This window comes from Ornithodoros turicata, unplaced genomic scaffold (assembly GCF_037126465.1).
Source record: "Ornithodoros turicata isolate Travis unplaced genomic scaffold, ASM3712646v1 Chromosome32, whole genome shotgun sequence".
NCBI lineage: Eukaryota > Metazoa > Arthropoda > Arachnida > Ixodida > Argasidae > Ornithodoros > Ornithodoros turicata.
This window is the reverse complement of record NW_026999357.1, coordinates 138936-159884: the sequence shown is the minus strand read 5'-3', so window position 1 is coordinate 159884 and position 20949 is coordinate 138936. Positions and strand designations below refer to the sequence as shown.

General features: G+C 46.2%; 1 protein-coding gene across 2 annotated transcripts in view; it reads right to left on the bottom strand.

Annotated features, from left to right (window-relative positions):
* LOC135373792 (uncharacterized) overlaps positions 1-20949 on the bottom strand; it is a 124701-nt gene that overhangs the window by 26510 nt on the left and 77242 nt on the right. For both annotated transcript variants that reach the window (XM_064606859.1, XM_064606860.1), the window contains exons 14-15: positions 10620-10833; positions 8652-8799 (exon numbers count right to left, since the gene is read on the bottom strand). In XM_064606859.1, the coding sequence (XP_064462929.1) occupies positions 8652-8799; positions 10620-10833 (362 nt within the window). The remainder of the gene's footprint in view (positions 1-8651; positions 8800-10619; positions 10834-20949) is intronic.

Here is a 20949-nt window from a genome sequence, read left to right as displayed (position 1 = left end):
TTATGTAGAATTGTGAAGGTACAGCCAGGCGCTGTTAGCAAATCACACAGTACTTTTCTTGAAACAAGAACCCATAGAAGGCACACAGTCATCTTCAGCATTGCACACATCTATGGGACATGTTAATCACTTTGGAATGTCACAGACATGTCATGGAGGCCAGCACATGATTAGTGGTGTTGTACAGACAACTATTTGTCATATTTTAGGCACAAGAAGCAGTTTTGGCACCTGTATGTTGAGACAGATGTATCTCTACATACTTTGCCTTGACACAAATATATGAAGCAACAAATGTACTCTCCACTTTATTATGGTTATTAGTCAACACTGCCAAGAATGTGGGAACGCAGTATTGTACCACCTACACTCTTCAAAATGACCTTCACACACGACACATTATAGGTCAACGAGACTCCAGAATAATGTCCTCTCCCTCCCCATTGACTGAAAACATTTTTCTACTACTTTGCATAAGGGGAAGTTAGCACAAGAAACGCACGCGTTCCTTTTTTCAGGAAATCAGTATTCAGAGCGTTACCATACTGTGGTGGATCTGCAGTGCATTACGTGGTACAGCACACACTGTAAAAAATTTCACCGTAGAACATGTCCCCCGTTCTAATGACAGTCTTCTCCAGCTTTTTCAAACTGCCATTTCGCGTAGTGCTTTATGGTATGACACAGAATTTCTAAATCTTTACTGTAGTTTACCGGTTGCAGCAGAAAAAGATACCATTGTTTCCTATCACAGGAGGCAAGCCATAACTGCTATACAGCAACAGTACATGCTGCTGTCTAGCAGTTGTTGGTGCTTGGACATGGTATGTTGCATGCAGAGTAAATTCCATGGTTAAAATATCCAAACGTGAACAACTGTTAGATTACATGATGTAGAATGCTGTATAGTACAGTAAAACCTCCAAAGTCGGACACCTCCCACCATCGGACAACTCCCCACATCGGACAACTCCCCACATCGGACAACTCCCCATGTCGGGCAAGATTTCATTGCACGGGCTGACTCCCATTGAAACTACATGGGGATGAAATTCTCTATGTCGGACACCTCCCTATCTCGGAAGTAGGACAGGGTTTTCCCTGTTAAGTCGGACAAAACCCCGGCCAAATTACCTCAATCTCGCCCCATCTTTGCACGAAATAGACCAAAAATGAGATAGTGGCCTTGACTTTCGCTCCTTTTTTCCCCTATACTTGTCTCAGCATTTTGCTGTTTTAGCTTTTAGAGTCCAAAAACAAGTGCTGTCAGTCTACATTGTAATTCTTTGTTTGAGCACTTGTCTTCGGTTTGTCTGGAGGCTTGAATGCGCACTGCACCAAAGCAATGAAAAGCGGGCTGACGCTTCAGAGACAAGTCCTCGCTGCTCGAAAAGCTCCAGAGGTAACGCCATTGAGTGGAATCTGAACGGAATTGAATCTACCAAAATCAATAATAATTGTCAGTGAAGAGTCGGTAGAGGTACCGCTACCAGGTACCACTACCAGGTACCACTACCAGGCACCATCACCAGGTACCACTAAGGACCATAAATTGAAGAAGGGGGACATAGGAAGGTTTCACTGTATTTATGTCCCGTGTCATGTGACCAAAAACAATACGTGCTTTTTGCTCATGCTGCAGAGCACAGGCGAAATGAGCTGCATGTGAGGATAACAACATGAAACCCGAGTCGCAGAGGAAAAGGCATGACTTTACGATCTCTGTCAGTTGTTTCATGTTGTAATTGCGTACCTGCTCGCCTGTACCTGAGAACAGGTTTGATGCATTCTACACGCATCTTAGACATGCAGTGTGTGGTGTGTTGTGATAGTAATGCCACTGCCAATTGAAAAATAATGCTCCAGATGAATCTTGAACTAAGCATGCCAAGGGGTAGGGCATTTGCGTGACACGTTTACCTGGAAGTAAGAAGGTAAATGTTAGCTGAAATCATTGAATAATTAACGTTATCAATATACTGCTGCAGATCATACTAACAATAGCACACAAGATGCTCCGATATGGTCTGCAGGAATGTCTCTGTACTCACAATATTAGTACAGCAGCTACAGAAAGGCATAAAACAAGTTGTTGTATACATGATACCACTTGAATCCAACACAAGCTTCTGCTGCATTGGCAGAACACAACAGCGTGATGCTGTTCGAATGTAATCCTGAAAAGTCTCGAAAAACATAATTTATGACCGACACACATCAACTGGAAGATTTCGATTTATCTTACGCAAAACTGAGAAAAGGTATGTGCTGTTGCACACATGAAACTGCCTGAACTACCCTTATTTGTGACCTTATTTGTAACACCTTATTTGTGACCAAAATAGAACAGCTGATCCAACATTTTAATTTATACCTTACTAAAAATACACAAGATGTGCTGCCGTGCATATGATACGATGATACTGCTGAAATGTACTCTGAAAGTGCTGGAGTAAGAACAGAAACACCTCAGGCATGGTTGCTCTAAGCTAGCGAGCAACAGCAAGGGTATACGAACACAAGAAGTCGAGCACAAGTGATGCAACGCACTTGATTCATCACAAAATTAAATGTATCAGTACCAGGTGTCACTGTTCCGTCAACAAAAACAGATGAACTTTGAAGGGGCGTCTGGTTGGCACTGGTGAGCCCAGCCTTCAGCTTGAAACCTAGACGGTGATATTTGAGACGTGGATTGCAAGCTTTTCGGTGGTGCCATAATGCCTGCGAAATCATTTAACAAATAAGGCAATTCCAAATCTGTACTGAGAATACACACGCTGGAGCCTAATCTCTAAAGGAAGAAGCAGTAACTGACAGATAGCGTATTTTTCTTTTCTACGTGATGCCATTTGCACCGCATGACTGACTTGTCTAACGTTACGCGTCTTACATTTATCTGCTGCCTAGTCCTGCCCCTGCAATGTCCTGCTGCAGATAAGGTTGGCACAGCATCCCGGACGATACATCTTCGGCTTCGTGTGAAACAAGTTGCGTGCTTCCGTAACATTCGCATGAGCGAAATGAACAGACAGATGAAATCGCTGCTTTCGAAGGTGGCACCCAGTGGGAGTTGTAACAGATTGTTGCAGTCAATAGCTTTTTCTTTCGCCTTTCGGAAAGTTGTGGTTTGAAACATTGGAACTGCATGCTGAAGTGTTCTTGCAGACGGGAGCAAAACGCTCACGCATTCTCGTCACGCAGCACAGAACACGAAACACACCAGAAAGTCTGTACTGGCCCTGCAAATGCTTTTGAGTCGAAGGAGCAAAACTCACGTTCCTCGTGGGTTCAGTAAAGACCAGAAATATACTGGCTCCTTAGTAGCGAACTGTCTATCACTTCCCCAATGTCAATCTGCGCAGCAGACGGCTCGGCAGAAGAAACCGGCCGGCTTGGCGGAAGAAACCAAGCCAAATGTCATGCCAAGCCGGAGCACGGGCAGACCACGAACGTGTCGTCGACACAGGGTTTGCGGGCCACAAGACGGAATGTCAGTGAAACAAAAAAATTCACTTTTTCGAAAAACTGCGAGGAGTTCGGGATAACTATTTTGCACACATAATCAGTGTTCTCTTATGAACACATCGTGTGAGTAGCATTCTATTCTGTAACACTCGAAAATCGGCGTAGCTGAGCTTTAAGGGGTTGGGACCAGCGGACCGCGCTGCTGGCGCGGTTGCGCGGAAGGCCTACTACTGGCTGCGAGACACCTGGTGATTTTGTGAGAATGATTAGGAGAGAAACGTTGGAGACGGCCAGGCGGGAGCTTGTCCAGACTTAAGCTGGACTCACACATGCGTTTTTTGAAAGCGTTTCGAGTTCGTGGCGGCGCAAAACGCGAACCGCTTGGCTCACCAACGAAACGCGTTTGTACGCTGGCGGCATATGCATGTGTGACCGGCTCCGCTCGGCCGCGCCGCGAACGCTGCGGCGACGCCGCTTTTGAAAACGCATGTGTGAATGGGCCTTTACGCGTACTTTCGGAGACTCCGACCGTTGAGCTCGCACACACTAGCGCATAGTTTCGTTGCATTTGAATGCTTCTGATTTAGATTGTGGCAAATTGTCATAAATGGCTAATGTCAACACTGAATTACTGATCCTGGGGGAGGAGGGGGTTACGTTTGGTGAAGGTTGCACTTACGGAATTTCTTCAGGACACGGGACACGGAAAGAATCGTGGCATAATGGTGACATATCTGCACAGCTTTCCCGTTTTATTTGTACATGTTATTACGTTAGAACACAGTACAGTATAATACATATTCATTATGAACGGCATTTTAACATTAAGATGCATACTCACACGACCGACAAAGGAAAAAGACTACCACCTTGTCTCACGAAGCTCAATGAATACCTTGCAACCGACAGTGAAAACCTTAGACGAAAAAAGCAGAATACCTTGCGCAAATGGTTCTTGATGATCCACATTGAGTTTGCGTGCCCGCACGCATTTTTGCTCCTATATGCGCGCAATATATGCATTGAACAGTCACTTACAAATGATTTTAGACAAATGCATGGTGCGATCATCTGCATGACTGGTCCTACAGCCCAAGTTTGACAGTACGGATGTAATTCGCTGCGCCGGGCTCACTACCAAAACGTGTTGGTAGCTGAGCTGGGTGAGGTCACCTGATAAATTTCAGGGGGTGGAGGTTGCAAAAATGCAGAGAAGGTGTACACCCCCTCTGGGGGGGGGGGGGGGGGTGTAGGGAAATCCCTGCGTTGCGGTACTGTAATTACGTCATTAATGCTGGTTGTGCTAGTTGCTCCTCACGTCGCAACCATTCACTCACTGTGGCCAACGAACGTTTGTGACACGTGCGTTTTGGTGTTCAGATACATTGTTCGCTTGTTCATAACAGTATTCATTTTCGTGCAGAGTTGTTCGTTGTTTCCTCTTTTCCTTTTTATTTATGTATTTATTTTGTGATCCCGCAGTCGGCAACAACGACACACCTGGTCCGGATATTTCAGAAAAGTTCGCGTGTGTATATTGGATGTGAACTCCAATTTCCTCTTCGCTGCCAGTGAAACCTGTCATAAGTCGTAGATATATACTGATACTTTCCGGAAACAATCCGTGCTCTATCACCCTCCATCTCTTTTCGTTCCTTCTACTTTGATTCAACACGTACGTCACTTACAAGCACGGAATGACAACTGAAGCTGTAAGGTGGTAACTGTCACTAATTGTCACTAATGATTTTGCGTGCGGGGTGAGCTGCGTTAACATTGATATGTGTTTTCTGCCCAGCGCATCACTGCAACTTCACACTCACCGCATATAGCAGGCTCAGAATCCCGAATGACATCGTTCTGTCACCTGACAGGTTGAAAAGGCTTTTGCCCGGAGCCGTTTCGAGCCCGAAGAGAGGGGCAACCGCCCCGGGCGACTTCCCCAAAAGGGCGCAGGACAGTAAGTCTGGACAGCACAGTGGGTAACAAAGCGACGGTCGGCATAATTGGGTTCAGCGTTGCGCCCTGTGCTGTTGCGGCCCGCAAACCCTGTGTCGATGACACATTCGTGGTCTGCCCGTGCTCCGGCTTGCCATGACATTTGGCTTGGTCTCTTCCGCCAAGCCGGCCGGTTACTTCTGCCGAGCCGTCTGCTGCGCTTCAGGGCGGTGTTTACCGTTTATAGTTTAATTTATTGTTTCGGAGTTTGTTGCCTTTTTTTAGCACGCCAAGCGAGCAACTGCGACGCACGAGACACCGGCTACGGTAAGGCTCGGTCAACTGGAGCCACTGAATAAGCTATGCTTCAGAGTATCGACACCAGGGTTGCTGAATTCCATTCCATTCCAATCCCATTCCCAGGAATGGAGATTTGTTATAATTCCATTCCTTTCAATTCGTCGGAATGGAAAGGCATGGTCAATTCCCACTCCTGGAATGTCTAGGCAACCCAATCCCATTCTTTTAATTCCACCAATAAAAACAAAAAATAAGGAGCGGTAACTGTACTGGCTAGCCCACCATTGTTAGGGGAAGTTATCAATACCCAGCGCGGAAAAAGCACATAAAGACAAGCTGCGGGGAGGTTCCTAAAATCACAACAACATCGATACAGTACTAATTGCGATGAGAAACGTTTTTTTTTTAATTTGCACATGTGAGCAATCTTGCTGATATCGCGTGTTCCGGTTCACAAACATGAGGTTCTGGATGGGTCCTTTGCTGTGCTGTCATAATATGCCAAGCTGTGGAAAATACTCCCGTCTGCTGGAGCGGCGCGCAATTCTGGGGGACCGCGGAGAGCATCCCTGTATTCTTATTTTTGAAATGAAGGTGCATGCCGAATATTCAACAATATTTTTCCGCTCTTGACCGTGTGCAGGTGCTGTGCGTCTGTGAACGGCAGAAACCACGGGACTAAAATCAAAACTATCACCGGAGCGCCCAGACCATTCCATTCGAATTCCATTCCTGCGAAAAAAAGCCCTAATTTCATTCCCATTCCATTCCCAGAAGAGTTTCCGTCATTCCATCCAAATTCCATTCCAGGCTATGATAAATCTGAAATGATTCCGGAATCATTCCGGAGTGCCAACTCCGTAACCCTGATCGACACTGAGGCAAGATGGCGAGTTGGAGCCGGCATGTTGTGTTCGTGTGACCTCCAGCGCGATGTATGGAGCGTTATTCGAAAAGTTGTCCTCTTCCACTGCCAGATCAGAGATCAGCCCTCTCAAGTACCCGCGGATGCGGCTGTAGATTATGTACCACTGCGCCCACACACCGTGTTGCAACCACATTGGCCGAGACTGTGCGCGAGCTTCGATTGGTCGACAATGTTTTGAAATCGCATTTTGTATGCGCGCATTCATGGCGAGCAATTGTCTACACCCCTTCAAAAGCACTCCTGTACAGGTTCACTTCGTTGCGCATTCCTCCTATCGGACTCATATAGCATATGCATTACTTTTACATTACCGCCATAATCTTGGTGGCGCGGTGGAAGACATCCCCTGAACATCCAAGACAATCCAGAAGATGTGGGTTCGATCCCTACAGCTAGCTAACCTTTTCAGTGACTTTCATCTTTCATCCAAATATCCATTCTGATTCTGGGATGTGTAGACAGTAGGAATCTGGCGGTTGCATGGTTCTACTTTGTACATAAACTGACGGTGACAATTTGCGATTTCGCCAGGATGTTGGGTAAGCTGGAGCAAGATGAGACACAGGGCAAGCCGCGGCATTATGTATTCGACGTCTCCTGTCGCAGAGACGCGTTGTTCCATGCGATTGCCACTTTACTCATAGATGGCTCTGCATGTCTGCTTTATTGCGGATCTGTATTATTGCGAAGGCCTGAAATGTAAAGGCTTGCAAAGACGGCGCAGTTTTCTGTACTCGTTTTTGTCATCTGTGCAGCAGCGTTTTCAGGACTATTCTGTCAATGTAAATGGATATCCTATTTCTTTTCATTCATATAGATACATGCAGAATGTGCACATTCCTAGTTACCCGGTGTTTCACAGAAAACATAATCAATACGACTGTATGCACTGGGCAAGACGCGACTAGGTAGTTTTATGCATGCTCCTCAGATATTTCTTTTTTGCATATCGCCTATAGTATTTCACAGCACTCAAAAGCGAGCAACCAGTGACACTCCAGACTGGCGGTGCCTGGCGTGCAAAGGACGGTGGAGCAAGAAATAGCACCGGGTTCTGTGTGGTTTTATTGCACACTATGTGTTCCTGGAGCTCAAAGGAGCTATGTAGGTGCTTGGAGAGCAAAAACTAATTTCTGTAGCTCATTACCAAGGCGTGTCACATCTTAGTGCATCTTAGTGCGTGTCACATCTTAGTGGCGATGTCTCGCCTTGTCACGAGTGTTCGGGCAAGATGAGACAATCTGCATTTTTGAATTTCTTGTTCTTTTTCTGTGTTTATTGTACAACCGGCTGCGTCGGTTACGATTTACAGATCGGAAGCTCTAGACCTGTGGCCAGCTTTTTTTTTTGGGGGGGGGGGGGGAGCATATTCCATACTCAGTTCATATTCAACTGCAAATTTCTGTATTATCTTGTCCCATCTTACCCTACCCGGGATGTATATATAGTTTGCAACACAGTGCTGCACGAATATGCGTAAGCAATTCTCAGAGTGACAATGTTGTTAGACATCTGTCTTCCATGCTGTCGTTTACTATTTATATATTGCACATTGAAAGTGGTGTCTGGAAAAAAATGCCGCTGTACTGAAGGTGCTATCGGAATAGTGGGTGCATGAAATACGTGTAACTGGACCGACGTCAATGGAGTATGCTGCCGAACAGTGAGACGTCTGCGTTCATGATTTCGTTACGTGTCGGATAGGAACCAGCGTGGTGAATCTCGGCGGCAATGCCAATTACATCACCGAAGAGGTGAAGCATAGAAAGGCCGTCTCAACCGAATTCGACGTTTTTGACTAAAAAAACAACAAATTTTGCGAAACATTTTTGTATGTGTGTGTATTTTCTTCTTGGAAGGCACCTCTGAGTGGGAATTCCGGACTTTTCGCGCACACAATTTTTAGAAGTGCTTTCCGCAGAATATGTGGAATAACGCACTTGACGAAGACGTTCAATGCCTACATTGACGGGGGCATCGTATTACGCGACCCTAAACTGTTCCAACTACAACTTACACGAAGCAGGACACTCGTGGCTTCGCAACGCTCATCCCAGTTTGATTCCACGTTGACAGTGAGGACGCCGGACAAGTGCGCACCGATCTCTGTGATAGCTTGGAGCGTCGATGAACTTCCGATGTTGTTTCGGTGCTCGACGATAGTGCTGCGAATGCAGTAAGCAGTGAGAAAGTGAGTGTACGGACATTGAGATGCTTCTTTTTTGCATACAAAACTCGAAAGTGGTCACTGACCCTGGGTGCGGGTGCAGCTATTCGGAACAATCAGGCGACTGCATAGAGTGCCCCGCTCCGGCCAACAGCACACGATCAGTATCACGCGTTAGAATGAGCGGGGGTGTGGGGGCGCTCGCACACGACCGGGCGCAAGCGAAGTACAGTGCCGGACAAAAGCTTACGGAACACAATCCGGCGCATTCTTTCCTCAAAGCGACATGCTAGCAGGGAACGGGATTGTACGGACTAGGTAACCCAGTCCTGTTTGCAAATCCGTACGGTCCCCATTCGCTGCTAGCTTGTCACTCTGAGGAAGGAATACGCCGGAGCGTGTTTCGTAAACTTCTGCCCAGCACTGTACAAGAAGGAGCTTCCACTATGTCACCGAAAGCGAATGGAAGATAAGTGCAGTAACCAATAGCAGAAACCAGAATCAAATCTATCCATCTGGAAGGAGATGTCAGCGGTGCTCCGTGGGGTGGCCTTGACCAATGCCACCTGGATAACAAGGGCTGTGCACTCATTCGATACCGTCAAGCACCTCGACCGGCTGCCATACATTTTCAATGAGATGGCTTCTCAGCGACACTCGGTCCAGGAGCATGGCGTGAATTGAAAGAGTACGCGGGCCTTCTGCTGCCTAGGTGGCTTTGCATTGACCCCGGGACGTGGGAAACCACCGACTGGAAGTCTTCCAATCTGCAAATAGCACAGAATTGCTCCAGACAGAGCAGACAGACTTGCTCCGATAGTGTTCCCAGTGCTCCTTTTACGCGCGGCGCATGTTGGGAGATTACAGGAACGAGGAAGGGAAGAGGGAACGTTTCGTTTTCGCAGACATGAGTGACCTGGCCGAGAGAGAAGGAATCGGAACAGCTTGGAGACTTTCTCCTTCGTTATCAGCAAGTGCCAAAGTTCAAAGCGGTCCATGGTTACGGGTTCGAAGCAGGCAGTGAATGCATTAACTTGATGGCACGTTAGAAATCTAGGCGTGCTGCCACGGAAAACGCGTTCGCATGGAGTTTCACACTACCATAAAATAGTTCCGTACCAGGATTGTGCCTCCCGAATTAGTGACCGTGCAGGGCGAATATCAAACATTACAATATCGTCTCTAGTTTTTAGCCATGCACTGTACACACGAGTCACGCGTTGTCGCTATTTTCTCGCATTGCATTGCACTTTATTCTAGCACTGTTGTTTCCTAGACCAAGGGCCAACTTTTGAGTGCAGTGTTCGCTTGAAGCCTGAATTGGGATATCACTGTAAAAAATATGTCACAAGTACGACTGCACCCGTGTGTACACACCGCTTCTGTACTTTTAGAAAACAGGGTGGAGCAGCTACACCTTTTCGGAAGTAATAGTTGCCCCATACGTTGTGCCTAAATGTTGGCACCTGTACCCGATTAGGTGAGCGAGGGGGACGTACGCCCGCTTATTGCAATTTGATTATACGATAACTGCTGTTACCACCCTATGCTAACCTAGGTGGTAACTATAGAAGTTGCCAACTTTTCACACCTCCGGTCAATCTGCAATGGATGCCATACAGCAGCAGCAGGGGTCAGCAGCTGTAGCTGACCCCTTGGAGCTCTGTCGACAGCAGGCAACTTGCCAGCAACTTGATGGCACGGTACAAATCTAGGTGAGCTGCCATGAAAAACGCGTCCGCATATGTAGTTTCATACTACCATGAGGCAAGTGCCCTGGGAATCCTTGCAAGGATAAAGCATAATTGGAGGACTCACTTGAACTGGAAGTCGAGCCCACATTGAGTTCTCCTTGACGCAGCAACATATCTTCTGATGCGGTTCAACGCAATTACACTTTTACTAGAAAACATCACGCTGGTGTTGGTCGTGAGCAGTGAAAATAATATCACGTTGCACAAGCCGTCTTTTGGGAGATGGTCTGCCATGCCGGATGTGACAGAACAGAGAAGAAAGTCTCCTGGCTTGTACGCTGGAAAAGAGCGTGTACACACTTCACATCCGCTTGCAACAATCATGACGGTGCATAATGTAAGAACCCGAGACTAGGGAACCACGAAGGGACAGACACAAACACGAAGTCTTCCCTTTTTGAGGCTTCCTGTTTGTGTCTGTCCCTTCGTGTTCCCTAGTCTCGGGGTTTTACATTATGCATCATCTTCACCAGCTCGCTTGCTTCATTTTTTCATAATCATAACGGGCCACAGCTCCACACCGCCTGCATATTGCAAGGAAGCCGGACACCTATTTCCGTAGAGCAGTGGTACTAGACACATGCAACGCACGTTATTCGAGACAACCCGTGATCGTGCCAGCGCCACCTCAAAGAACCTATTATACAGTGGCCATGAGTAAAAACTTGCAGCCAAAGAGAGGACAGAGACACAACACAACAACACGCTGTTGTGTTGTTGTGTCTCTGTCCTCTCTTTGGCTGCAAGTTTTACTCATGGCTATATATGTACCAACTACCCCAAATTTCTACCTTTGTATACAGTGGCATCTGTCTAGAAATAAAAGTGAGTCGAACTAGATGTATAGTCACCACTTAATCCGTACTACTTAACTTACTACTTAACCGTACTTATTACTACTACTACTAATAACGACAACAACAACAACTACTACTACTAGGTCGTAATTATTACTTAATCGTACATGTTGTCCTCTGTGTATTGTGTCTCCTTCTATTCTCCTTCTACAATACACTAGGCTCTACACTCTTAAACCCGTACCTTTTATTGTAACTTTTAGAAACATGTAACTTCTATATAGACGTAGATTTCGAGATTTCTTATAGGTTACACCACTGTAACGTATATTTAGAGGTTAAAAGCGACCAAGGTCATGTCTTTACAACACGAATAGAAGTTACATCTCGGAAAAAACAAAAACAGCTTGTTGTAACTTATAAATGTACCCTCTACTCCGGCACTGTAACTTCTACGCGAAATCTCCAACGATAATTTCTTTGTTAGTTTCTTATCGTTCATGTTCTTATCGTTTGTTTTCCTTCTATTTTTCAGCATAATGCCGCGTTTCAGCCTCCCATTCGAGACGACAGTTGAGAATCTACGCTGTTATTTTTTATCTGTTTCAGCGTCATCTATACGTCGACTACATGTTATCAATGCTGTATGAACACAGATTATAAGCTCGCAGTCTGGAATACTGATAGTATGTTTCTTTCTAAAGGGTGGAAAACCATTGTCAATGCCGCAACCACCAAGATTTCCGATTTCGCTGCGTAGCCGAGCCTGGTCTATGTCTATCCACACTGAGAGCGGTTGCCTTGAAACGCTTAACGCTCGTCGTCCGTCCGTTAACAAGTGTAATCTGTTTTAATCAGTGGTTTTCCTCGCGTTTATCATAGTATCGTCAGGGACAACGGAAAAGCTAGATGTCTCTAGCAAACAAGGATATTTTCGGTGTTCTCAGGGGAAAGTGTAGTGAGTGCGAAGATTGCAAAGAATATATAACCGAAAACGAACGTCACCACCGCAGCCCTAATTCACACACTTCATACACTGGGTAAGTGTACGTTTTGTGCTAGGTACGTGCGTTATTTTGATAGCAAGAGCTCTTAGCGCATGTTTGTTGTGATTATGGCAAGCGTTTTGCGGTCCTGCATATGAACGCCACTTACGCTTGCTACTTTTCTGCTCTTACTTGGTCGCCAAGTCAATACACCGGCGTGCATTTTGCGAGCTGCGGATATATGCATCAAGATATATAATTCGCAGCTTCCTACTCGTTGTATTCTTACGATATTCTAAGACTCAATCGCGGAGTGAACGCCTTCCTGCATTTATGCTGCTTTGTACCTTGTGCTTTGTACCGATTTGAATGGTTCCGTAATTGTTACTCTCATTGCCCAAACTTTTGTTCCCAGGATCCCACATGCAGGTTCACATATACCGTCACCAGCGCAATGCAGTACCTCACAAACTCGTCCCAGAGCGCCTCCAACGCTGATAACGCAGTAATGTAGTGTCTCCTGCGTTACTGTACACTCATATTCCTCAAGGTTGTGTGCGTTTTATGTAATACTGTATTGCCATTTGCGCTCGCCTCTGCAACACGAATGTGGAATAAATTTTTTTCTGCTGCAATTCTCCATTTCGTTGGGTCTGTTCAGCTTAGCAAACATAGGTCAGTTGTTTTGACTCGCTGGCTTCCTCGCACTTTTATGCATTGCTTCTCACTTAGAAGATAGTTCTTTTTTCCACATACCTATGGTAAAGCGATCATGGTTCCTCCTCACATCAGAATCGCACTTGTGCACAATGTGTCACCTCTAGCTATACTTCTGTTTTTGTAATATACATATGTTCAAGATCTCCTTTTCTGCGGGTTCATTTTGGTACCTTGGTGTGTTCTGTAAATGTCTGTCCATATCCCACGCACGGGGTGTTTGTTTTTATTCGCATCACACCAGCGCTCATTTGACAGGTGGGTTACGTTAATTTTCGCAAATTAACCCATCCGTAGTTACAAACATCTCCGACATTTCCTGACGCATGCGTCTGTAACTACGGACCGATTAATTAGCAAAAATTCACATAACCCACCTGCCAAATGAGCGCTACCCTGTTGCGAATAAAAATGAACATCCTGTATAAAAAGCCGCGCGTTGGCGTACCCTTTACGGGCAGGTGCTGGATTGAAGGCCGTAACCTCTAATTAGTGGGTTTCCTTGTAACTTTTATAAAAGGGGTCGCTCAGAGGGTACCTGGTAGCTTCTGAAATAGAGGGTAAAATATTGCGATTTTTTACCCTTTACTAAAGGGTACGGAGTTAAGAGTGTATTGCACTATTCTAATTTCCTCATAACGCGTAAGCAGTCCCGAGTGGCTCGAGACTAACATCTCCATTTTTTTCTTTTAAAAATCAGTCAACCAATGAATCAATTTCCTCATGTTTGTTTGTTTTGGCTTCACAATACATTCCCGCTGATAACAGATTGTGGGCGGCCACAACGGTTCCCACTGAATTTTGCAGAAAAATTCAGTGACACGGACACTGACAAAAGGAGGAATAGAACATGGTGCTAGAGTCAAGGAAGGAGCTAGCACCTTGTCCTTTTTCTCCTTCTGTTCGTATTGCGTTGCATGCACAACAGTTCAACAACGATTTCAATGTTTTGCAAAAATATTACAAGTTACAATGACTTGCACAGTAGTCCTTCGTTCAAAAATTCGTGACAGATATGATAGTTGATTTCCTAGTTGACTCCTATTGCAAGGTTTCCGGATAAGGTGATATTTGTACTGCAGCTCCGTGGGAACGAGGAAAATCAAGGGTTGAAAATCCCAGGGATATCCAGCATTGAAACGGAATTGAAAGGACATTGAAATGAATTCTGGTGTATTGCAATGACCGTCACCAGCGGCAACGTGGTCCCACGATCTGGATGTCAATCGCAATCTCAAAGATCAAATCTCGATCACGGTCCGAACAAGGTTCTCAGACAGCAAGCCTTAGTAGGAGGCCAAGTTACACTCTCGAGTGCTGAATAGTGTCTTTGTGCAACCCCGACTCCGAAACACTATTCACGGATTGCTCAGGGTCGTGTCAGAAGGGACGTTAAATTTGGTACCTGGGCAATTCCATGCGAACCGACTCCAAAGTACCTGCTCGGACCTCGCGAGACTATTGCCGATTTTTCCGAAAAATTTTTTTAGCAGTCCGTAGAGCAAAACGACATACCACGAAACGGTTCTTCCCAGATATCAATGTGACGGGCGCTAGACACGAGCGAAGCTCGCAGCGCTGGCGAAAACCGTGCCCTGCGTGAACGGCAGCTGCGGCAGCAGCGTACGAATTGATTTTCATTATTACGATACAATAAAGGAAGCTATCAAACCGCAACATGCAGCCTCTTCAAATGAATCTGGGCTTATCATGTTCTATGGACCAAGGTTCCTGTGTTCCTTCCAATGAGATAAATCGCCGCCCGCCTAGACTTATCAGCGGCGAGCAATAAACAAGCTCTGGGGGGGATACCGCATCGCGAGGTAGTGCCCCTCTCCACCGACACGCTTTACAGAGACATTAGTGAGTTTTAGTATACCGTTGATAAGATTATCGTGTCTATCGGAACCAATCGTAGTCGCGCGTGACTCAGAATCTTATCCACTGATTGGATCCGGTTAATACGGTTTGACGCAAACCACCGTTGTCAACGGTCTGCTAAAACTCTCTATTTAATACAGGTTCGGTTCGGTTCGGTTTGCTTGAATTTCGTTCCGGCGCAGTTTTGGCTCGGCCGCGCCAAAAATCGAACCAGTTTGCAGCCCCGAACTGGTTCGCGAACCGCTTCAACGTGTTCGTTTTAGGGAATGCGTACTGTGCCTGCATTGGGAGAAAGAAGAAATGGATGTGCAGATAGCTACTGTCTATTCCCAAAATCGGCCAGCAAAGTAAGATAGCCAGCATTTTACATACGCGACGGTACTATAAACCGTACTGAAGTATGTCGAAGCTAAGTCTACCAACCTCGCTGTGTCCGACCTAACAGCAGTGTACCAGTTAATCCAAAACACAATGTGGCTGTAAAGGCAGTAAGCATTTTTTCAAACCATCACCAATCATACAGACACCGCTCTGGGTATGCTCCTTCTCAATTTCTGCATAACCACATATTCGTCTTATCGAGCTACACAACTGGCCTACTCCATTCCTGCTTTATTCGGTGGACGATGACCACTCACCTTGAGAAACTACAGCAATTGGTGGCAAAGGACAGCCACGTTGTTTGCTTGGGAACCCGACATTTGACAAGCGTCCGCGCCCCTTTCTGAACAGCTGACTCAGCAGCACGTTCGTCAGGCGCAAACCGCGGCGCTTACAAGGACAACTGCGCTTCAACGTGTTAAAAAAGACGCTGAAAGCAAACTTACTGTACGTACTCGTTTGACTGCTCGATGAAAATTTACGAAATCCGTGATATGAAGAGTGGAGACCAGACACTTCTTTCCGAATAGTTTCGATGCAAATCGGTTACCGCTGTCATTTTTTGTTCGGCTTCTACTCCGGTTCGCGTTCAACAGTCCCATGAAAATTTCTGTTCGGTTTCGGTTCCGTCAAAAGTAATGGTTCAGGTTCGGTTCACAACTCATATATTCTACACTCGTATATTCTACATTTGGTTCGCTTGTCTTAGCATGTCAATTGGCCTCGATCAACTTTAACGCAGCCTTAGTGGAAGTTAAGGACAATAATCGTTTGTTCTGTTGGAAGTGTTCATTCGTGGGCTTCATAGACAATTGGGGTACACTTCCACTTACAAGGTGTGTGTAGTGCCAGTTGTGTGGTGACAAGCTGCAAGTGCCGCAAATACCATTACTAGTGTTACGTTGTGCACATTTTCTTCAACATGCTTTCACCAGGAGTTGGCAATGAGCCGCAATGACGCCACGGATACGTTAATCGCACATGCATTTGAGTCTCCTGGTTATTTTCTGCACTGGCAAACTTGAGCACAGGCAGGCGCGAAACTGTTTGCGCACTGAACCCCAAAACGACTATGCGCGTATTTCGGTACACATAACAGCATTACACTGTATATCTCCGCCGTCGAGGATCGTCCCCACAGGCAAAGTTACACGCACAGCGAGGATGCAGCTGGCACAACTTGCATGCAAGCCCGATAGGGGTTGCTTTTGCTGGTGATCGATTGGAGAAGCCATTTTGTCTCAGCGACATGCTAGTGTCATCTAACGATACTCACGTTTCACACGTTTCACTCATGTTTCACAAATGTGAGAAGAATGGCGCGAATGACAAGGAAGAGAGCCTACGCAATTTTCAAAAACAGCTCAGGCGTCGCCACGAACGGACGATGACACCTCCAAGTAAGTTCGACCACGAGTGCGGATAAATAAGCACTAAAAACTCCAAAAATACGCATGCATCTATGCACTGAAAATCTTCAAAATGTCACACAAACACTACGTCGAAATCGCGATGTCAAATTCACGACGAAAAAAGACGTGCACACGCTGTGGAAAGCAAGGAGATCGGAGAAAGGCTTGTCCTGAACGAAGAGAAAATACTTCCGAAGAACATGCATGTCGCCTCAAAATGTCCATCTGGAGTTCTAAATGAGGCCTTCCGCATGCTTGCTTCATCCATAGGAGTCACAAGCGGAAACCAACATGAAGTCTGAATCGTCGTAAGCGGTAAAGATGGTGAATGTGTTGGAATGGCGAGCCGACAACTGTTCTCTTGGACACTGGTGCTCAGATCAGCCCTCATCAAATCAAAATCTGCAACGCAGGTGGGTAAAGTGGCAGGCTCCACCGCAAAGAAACTTGCGGGAGGAACTTGCGTAACGCTAGGAAAGATTGAGGCTTATTTGGAATATCATCAGAGGGCTGCACATGCAGGTGGTTCCAGGCGACGCTTTCTCTGGCGCTGAGGTCATCGTGGGAACGAACGTCATGGATTCACCACACGTCGTGGTACAGCGGAATAAAGGCACAACCGTGTTGTTGAATGAGCGAGATTTCCCTGAGTCAAAACACTGTGGAGAGTGACTGAACGGGTGGCTGTCCACCAACGAGACGGCGAAGCTCGAGGCCAATCCAATGGGCTGTCCAATGGGTCTACTCTCAGATTTTTCGGAACAAAATAACCTTCTTTTACCCGGAGAAGATGAGGTGGATTACCTGTGACAAGCCTTCGTATCATGAATGCTAAGACTTGCGACATCACCATAAACCGCGTAAACTTGATCGACATTCAGGATCTTGGTGAGTCAGTCAGTTCACAAGAAGCAGCCATCACCAATCCAAGTAGAGATTGGATGCACGACCGTCGCAAGTTTCCGAAAACTGAGGTGGAGTGTCTAGGTTTTGTACAGCTTGGGACAAAAGTTTACGGAACACCGGGGTGTCGCATTTCTCCAATGGTGCGACAACCTAGCAGCAAACAGGAGGGGATACACATACTGGGAGGTGGATAGAATAGCCGGCCACCCGTTTCTTATTCGATCTCTTCGTGATAGCTAACGGAGGGCCGCTCCAATGAAGCAATACGTAGATGCCGTGTTCCGTAAACTTTTGTCCCAAGCTGTACTCACAAATAAAGGGCCGGGAAAGCGAAAGCAAGTAGCACTTAGGGAACCACCACTGCCTACGCACGTGACTAAGCTGTGGAGGTTCCTCGTATTGACAACCTTTTTATGATATTTGTGCAGCACTACGCTACGATTGACGCGCCTCTCCACAAGTTTCTGAAGGCTCAGGCAGATTTCAATAGACGACAATCATGACGTCGGTAGATGCCGAAACAGCGCTGACGAGGAACACCGCTGTTTCAGAAAGCCGTATTCCTTCATGAAGATCGAGGGTCCCTTCTTCGTATCACTGGTGCACAGAATTGAGGTCACGTTTTTGGTCTTTGTTCGCGCTCCCGGTCAACGGCGTAACCCTGCGCGGAATGTGGATTGTGCTTGCTTTGCACAGGCATCATCGAGCAGTGCGCATCATGCCGCGCCCATACGGAACGCTACTATCGGACCCGTTCCAAATCCTCACGGCCACCGATAAGCACGCGCTTGTCCTGCGGCCTCATTGCTGTCTCATTGGATGCCGCCAATCGTTGCTTCCTCTGTGGATCTCATTCGTTGCCGCCTAAGATTGCCAATCTTCACTGCGTTTTTCTCCTAAACGGTATCTCTGCAATTTTGCTTGTATTATACTAACTGAAACATGAGTTTCATTTGAGAGCAAGTTATTTTTGCATTTTAGTGCAAGATGAGAATAAATACTGCAAAAGACTAACGACCGTCGATTGAACGGTAGGATGTGAGAGCCTTCAAGCTGAAACAATTACCTTCTCCACTATCAGCACGAGGATGGCAACGCAAGGATGGAATGAAAAAAAAAAAAAAGAATCCGAAAGTTCATTGTGGTAAAGAATAGCTATATTGGGGGCATTTTGCTACGGGCAAGACTGTCGCGCGTATAGCTGTATAATGTCTCTTCCTTAAGGCTCCATGCGGCAAAGCTCAAGGACTTCTCAATTGTATTCTGGCACGGCAGAAGCCGATAGTGATCTTCCATATGGACCACTTAGGTCCATTTGTGAGAATTTCATTGAAGAGCAATGTGCTGTTTGTTCTTGTCGACAACATCACGAAGTTTAACCGGTTACATGCCTACCCGAGGGTGGAAGTAAGCAGTGCCGAGCCGAGCAATATGTCAGCAGGTTTCTGGAGGAATTCATTGACGAGTATGGTGCGCCTCGTAGAATTGATAAACCAAAAAGTGCTGAGTTCCTGCGTCCTCACCTCCAAAAAGTTCACGACATCCCATACCCGACCCGAGGGGTAAGCAAACAAACAAACGAACAAACAAAAAAGATGTGCTAGCTACTCTTTGCAGTGATGCCTTTGCTGTTTCATTCGGCGTCCCAGTGTGAAGGCGACGGAAATTGTGATCGTGACATCCGCAAGCAGTACGGCCTTTTGTATGTTGTACGCATTTTCCCAGCACTTTTTTGGTACAGTAAAGAATGAGCTGCATTGTTCCTTGTAGCTATATGAAGTGTAAACGCTACGGAGCGAGAGGAAGGAAGGAGGAGCAAGCCATCGGCGGAACCTGACATTACCTCTCACATGTGGTACACTGATTGGCACAGCACACGAAAACTGGTTCAAACCGTTTAAAATGTGTCTCGTAGAGTTGAAAATAGACATACTGATAAGGATTGCACAGCATACCGCAACAATAACAAAATGGCTTCATCACCCTGCGGGTGATTGGATGAGTGGACGACTTTCAAAAGTGACTGCGGGGACGTGTGAACTCGCAGCCTAATTGGTGGTAGCTGTAGGCCAACCCCACCGACAAGTCGTCGTCATTGACGGTCGCATGCAGCCGAGACCAACCAAAAACTACGTCGACGTACGTGGAGAAGGAGCGCGTGTTTATTAAAAATCCGCATTATGTGCTCGCGGAAAGAAAACGTGTGAAAGAGACGCGGAGCCGATTACGCGCCGCATTTTCAGTCAACCCCACAGTTAATGCACGGTCAGCATCAACGGCTCGTGGTGGAGATCTGTCTGATGTCTGTGGTTGCAGTCTTGTTACATCTGAGCTGTCCCCACTTCGCGAGCAAATGGGAGCTCATGAGGATGACAACCCACAATCCTTCTGCGAGCTGCAACTGCCATGACAACTGCGGTAACTGCAAACAGCCATTTTATTCTTCGCTCAGCCAATGAGCGACTTACCCGGAGACCAATGTCATGCGTGACGTTGCTTGAGAGTGAAGGTTTCGTCGTCTGATATTACGCAACGTTTAGAGAAATTCCGTGAATACGAGTTCGTTGATAGTCCTCGTGCGCATTAGCCCGGCTGAACGAGACTGTCCCTTTCAATACAGTACAGAATGCCACATTGCACCAATTTAGTTTGCATCACACTATTCGGTAGGTCATGTTTGGTATGACTGGAGGGCTTTCTTGCAAGCGCGATGAACCCCTGCCAGTTAACTACTTACTCGTGAATATGAACTGAATCAGATGCATAATTCCCATTTACATGTAATGCAAGCAATTAGCTGTGTTGTGTGTCTAGTGGCACCGGGAGACACCTAGAACAACCTGAATGTATTGGTTCTGATTAGAGATGGGGTGGATTCAATCCAATCCGTATCCGAACCCAATGAAGGTTCTGCGAATCTATGAATCTTGCGAATCTCGGATCTTTCGGATCCCTGAAAAAAAGTAGTTAGAAAGCCAAGGAAAAAACACTTCTAGTGCTTTGAAGCAGAATTTGATATCTTTGTTTAACGAGAAACAAATTAAATAATAGTTCACTTTCAAGAGCAAACATACCCGTATATTTCTTCCTAAATGTAATTTAACGTGTTGTTGTTATTGTTTACATGTGTTGTTTACCATGTTATATGTGACTTAAATGAGAGCCAAGAGCAACGTACCGGCTGGTGGATTCGATTCAGCGTTTTGGGCACCGGGATTCGGATTTCCGAATCTCGAATCCCTGTGAAGGATTCGCGGATTCGGTTAGCCCATCCCTAGTTCTGATAATAACCCGCAAACACTTGAAGCTTGTTC